Genomic DNA, 5,043 nt, shown 5'->3' with positions numbered 1-5,043 from the left:
ATTAATATATATATAAAATTTTATATTATTTTTTTTTTTTTTTTTTTTTTGGAGAAGTAGTTATACCCTGTGTGAGCAAAATCAGTAGGTTTTAGTCTAATGCGATAACATTAACAAGCATTTTCGGGAAAAATAATATCCTCTCTGGGTGGAACACAACATGAGGGTTAATGAAGTTTGTATATTAGCAGTATATAATTTAATGATGTATACAGCTATAAATTATAAACTAAATTCTGGCCAGTTGTTTTCTTTGGCCAGTTTTTATTATTAAACGTTCTTTTTTGGAACATTAGAATTATTATCCGTCTCATCTGACATCTCATCTGAGATCGGAATGTACAGAGAAAAGTGCTGAGCCCTTGTGTAGCAGATAGACTTCAGTAGAGTACAGCAGTGTATAGTTTCCCATTGGAAATCCATGCTTGGGTTTGGGAATACTGAAGCACACATGCCGTTCACAGCAACACCTGGCTCCCCGTTTCCCCACCGCGTGTATGACAAGTTGTGTGAGCTGTTACCCTTCTGCCGGTACCAGTCTAACTTCAGCAGACTGCGACGCACGCCGATCCAGAACCTCTCATTCTTATGGTCATTACTCAGAATGCTAGCCATCTCCGCATGAGCCGCTTCATTGCTGGGACTGAATAGCTCGTCACTTATGAGCTTACAGTACTGATGGGATTCAGGCCAGGTTTGAGGTGTGACGATGATGTCAAACTTAGAAGGAACCAATGCACAGCCTAAAGAGTCTAAATGCACACAAACACAACACTAATATTTGAGTGAGTACATAAGAAGTGTACACTCTCAACAATAAAGTTTCCAAAAAGGTTTTTTTTTTTTGGTAGTGATGCCACAGAAGAACCATATTTGGTTCCCCAAAGAACCTTTAAGTGAACAGTTACTAAAAGAACACTCTTAAAAATTCTGGTTCTTCATTGGCATATGTGGTTCCATGAAGAACCTTTGACATCCATGGAACATTTCCATTGCACAAGATTATTTATAGTGGAAAAAGTTTCATTATACTATAACATTTTCTTCACACTAAGGGGAGCCCAGAATGATTCTTATGGTATCACTGTGAAAACCAACTTTTGCAACATATATTCTTAAGAGTGAATAATTTTTTCTTAGTTACTTACAAAATGTTGGTTCTTTATGGATCTTTATTTTTAAGAGTGTAGTTGCTAAACTCAAGAAAAAAATCCAATTACACTAATGTGTTTTCATTAGCAGTGGTTTTGTAAGCTAACTTTGAAAACTTTTTGTACAATACTGCCATAAATTGGAATAATTTTTCTCAATTTACAGGTGCATCTCAAATTAGAATGTCGTGGAAAAGTTCATTTATTTCAGTAATTCAACTCTAATTGTGAAACTCGTGTATTAAATCAATTCAATGCACACAGACTGAAGTAGTTTAAGTCTTTGGTTCTTTTAATTGTTATGATTTTGGCTCACATTTAACAAAAACCCACCAATTCTCAACAATTTAGAATACTTCATAAGACCAATAAAAAAACATTTTTAGTGAATTGTTGGCCCAGAGCGCGTCAGTAAGCGCGGGCTTTGCTGCTCACGGTCACTGGACTCGCTGCTCGGGATGGAGAAGAAAGCAGATCGCTGAATAAAGGCTTGGATTTGGGTCTGTTCCTCGCAGTCGTATGGATTCGGAAGATTTGGATTACAGCGCACTAATAAAATTGTTTCATTTCGCAATTATGTTGCGTTTTTGGTGTATTTTATAGTTCTATTGTCAGTCACAGCATGTCGGAGAAAACGCCTTTTGTGGCCCATGACAATCAAAGTAAACATATGACAAGTAAAGGTTAAACGATTGCAGAAATGTTATTTATTTTAAGGTTTAAAGTGAAGTCGTGTTTAACATCATGTAGGCATATTCTTGGAAATATTTTCACAACAAAACAAAATGTTACAATTTCATAAGTAAACAATTTAATAATGCAATTGAAAACAAGGTAATTAATATGGCAACTAAAAACTAATAAAATTCATGCCGCGATTTCAATATTCATAAGGATTCATTTTTAGGTGTCGTCAATACGTCAGTTTTGTACGTTAAAATACTGAAAATACGTCAGTATTGTACGTTTTATAGAACCACATTTTACGTAAAATACATTCTAATTTGTTGAATTGGTGGGTTTTTGTTAAATGTGAGCCAAAATCATCACAATTAAAAGAACCAAAGACTTAAACTACTTCAGTCTGTGTGCATTGAATTGATTTAATACACGAGTTTCACAATTTGAGTTGAATTACTGAAATAAATGAACTTTTCCACGACATTCTAATTTATTGAGATGCACCTGTACATATCCAAATTCCAATATTAGCATATTTTAGCTTTAATTCCTGAGTAAACAAGTGAACACAATAAAACCACACTAGTACACGTTCAGGATAGTGTTAACTATGGCAGATTTTAACCAAAAGGTTTAACTTTGCTCTTATGCCAAGTGTAGATAAGGGCATGTTGTCACATATAATATTTTATGTATTTTATTAATTACAAGTGCTGTTAGCAAAAACAATGGGTTTTGTATGTTAAGTTCTACTTTTTGCTGTTGATGAACTGTTTTCGCTGAAAAATCTTTAATGGCTCTGTTAATGGGAGGTTTTGATTGTGAAAACGTGATTTGCCATTGAGTCAGCATTCAATGAACTATGAACTTTTTCATGTGCGATAACAGTGGAAATATAACAAGGTGTGTGTACAGAAAAAAAATCTAACTTTTTAGAAATAGTAATGTGATAACTAGCCCAATTCCCCCTATTAAAAAAATGAAAGATGTCATAATTTACTCACTCTCATTTCATTCCATGTTCTATATGACTTTCTTTCTTTGGACAATAACAAAAATCTATATTTAGAAGAACTGTTTTTGTCCTTACAATGAATGACAACAGGGGCCAAAACAACACTGGACCACAATGACTTTCATTATATGTACACAAGACACTAAAGCATTTTTCAAAATATTTTAAAGAAAGTCATAGAGGTTTGAAACAAAAAAGATTTCAAAAACACGTTTTCACAGCAAGGCCAACTATTTTGGGTTCCCTAAAAAACCTTCAAGTGAACAGATCTTTAAAAAAAAAACATTTTTCTTAATGTGAAGAATCTTTTGCCAAATGGAAAGATTCCATGGATGTTAAAGATTCTTAATGGAACCTTCAAAACCAATATAGAAACTAATGCAATGACAGATTTTCATTTTCTGAATGAACTCATGATTTCACACACTTGTTTTGATGTTAGAATAACACACTACATAATACAAAAAGAACAATTATTAGCGTACCTGACATCACCATCACCAGATACATTTCTTACCTGGATTTTCGCTTAAAGGAATAGCTGGGCCTCCATACACATGTGTGCTCTTCTCAAACACGTACACGGCTATCTTTGTGGATGGATGCCAGATGACGTGCGTGGCGTCAAGAGGCACTAACACCGATGAGTACACCGAATTGGCGATGGTGCTCCATGCAGAGGATAAAAGCAAATCACCATCTACATACACACTATCCCTGTAGTTTGTCTCTGATATGATTAAGGCCTTGGCATCTGTCGAGCTGACAGGCACTAGGTAGCACGCAGAGAACATATATTGTGAGATCAGTTCAACGATGATGCCTGGACCGACAAGCTGGAGGGAAGCAGGAAAAGATGTGTTGATGAACTGGGATTCAAACTGCAGAGATGGAAGGGATAGGAGTTTTGAGGAATAGGCATTCACAGTACTCAATTCTAGATCACCGCCACTGACGTTGGTTTTCACTGAGGACGTCACATGCAGCCAAAAGTTGCTGGTCTTGAGTATTGAGGGTACGACGAATCTGCTATCCTGCAGTCTGTCGGGATAAAGTTGGTTCAGCACCATGTTGCATCTGCATTCTTCCGTTTCTACACAAGGATGGGTCAGCATCACAGCCAATTTATTATCAGAATAAACTGCAATTTCTGTCCCGTCAGTTTGGAGCTGGAGAGCGGTGAAGGGATTGAGCGTGTAGGTCTTATTTTTAGCCAGTTTTACAATTGTGACATATATAATAAAATATTCTCCATTGATAATAACCAGCCTGAAAGAGCTGTATCTCTTGCTGACGTTTCTTGCTGACTGATAAAAAGTATTAAGCATCTGGCTGTAATTCAGTGAGGGGATGGTATACAACGTACCGTGATTTTTCTGAGGCTGAACAACATTAGTTTGCACACTGTCTCCTTTCTTGCTGATTGATTGCACCACGATGAGCCCCGTGCTGCTGACTCTGACAGTCTGAGAAGTAGAACCAAGGTGGTATTCCTCAGTACCCAGTGGCAGGGTCACATTTACGGGCTTTCCTGCTGGCAGTGTGTCTGAGTATGTCGATACCTCTGAGACCAAGACATTCACCTTGGTGTCGGGAAAGAGAGCAGTGATACTGAGAGTATTGACTGGAGTACGTGGATAGTAGAAGGCTATGTTTTCTGGGAATACTGTGATGAAGCTTGTTCCATAGCTGTCCCATGACTGACCTGTTAAATCATGGATATCGACATCATGTCAACAGAACATAGAGAGGACAAAAACAGCAACATATGAAGAATGGATCTATTTAGAAAGAACTAATGACGCATGTTTTACCTTGGCCAATCATTGCCGTGATCAGAAGAATAGTCAACATGATTTTCGTCCTGATTTTAGTCTGTGTTTTGAAAAAGAAAAGAAACAATCCATGAGACCCATGTGTCAGTCATATAAAATAATGTTTTATATTTTGCAATATACAATTTTCACTTGACACCATTTTACACCACACTGCATGTTTTATAGATTTGTAAATCATTTCAATTTGTGTGCTTCTTTTTATATCAGTATATATTTGCTGCAGTGAATTTTTTTTAGTGTACTTAGAAAAAGAAAAAAAATGAAGGCAACAGTTTGCATGTTTTATTGTTGTTGTTTTTTTGTTTTTTTACATTTCCTAAACTTAAACTATCAAGTTGCCGTGACTTTAAATCTGCCA

At 36.2% G+C, this 5,043-nt stretch overlaps 1 protein-coding gene across 1 annotated transcript; it reads right to left on the bottom strand.

The window, feature by feature from the left end:
* Window positions 1-266: 266 nt before the first annotated feature.
* Window positions 267-4,718, bottom strand: LOC107600526 (uncharacterized). The gene is made up of 3 exons (XM_016292460.1): window positions 4,662-4,718; window positions 3,365-4,552; window positions 267-752 (listed from the first exon to the last, which is right to left on the bottom strand). The coding sequence occupies exons 1-3, from the start codon at window positions 4,699-4,701 to the stop codon at window positions 271-273; spliced, it is 1,710 nt and encodes a 569-aa protein (XP_016147946.1). The 5' UTR covers window positions 4,702-4,718; the 3' UTR covers window positions 267-270.
* Between the last annotated feature and the right edge of the window lie 325 nt (window positions 4,719-5,043).

This window comes from Sinocyclocheilus grahami, unplaced genomic scaffold (genome assembly GCF_001515645.1).
Source record: "Sinocyclocheilus grahami isolate Dianchi unplaced genomic scaffold, SAMN03320097.WGS_v1.1 scaffold285.1, whole genome shotgun sequence".
In the NCBI taxonomy this organism is placed as follows: Eukaryota; Metazoa; Chordata; class Actinopteri; order Cypriniformes; family Cyprinidae; genus Sinocyclocheilus; species Sinocyclocheilus grahami.
This window is presented reverse-complemented; position numbering and strand designations above follow the sequence as displayed.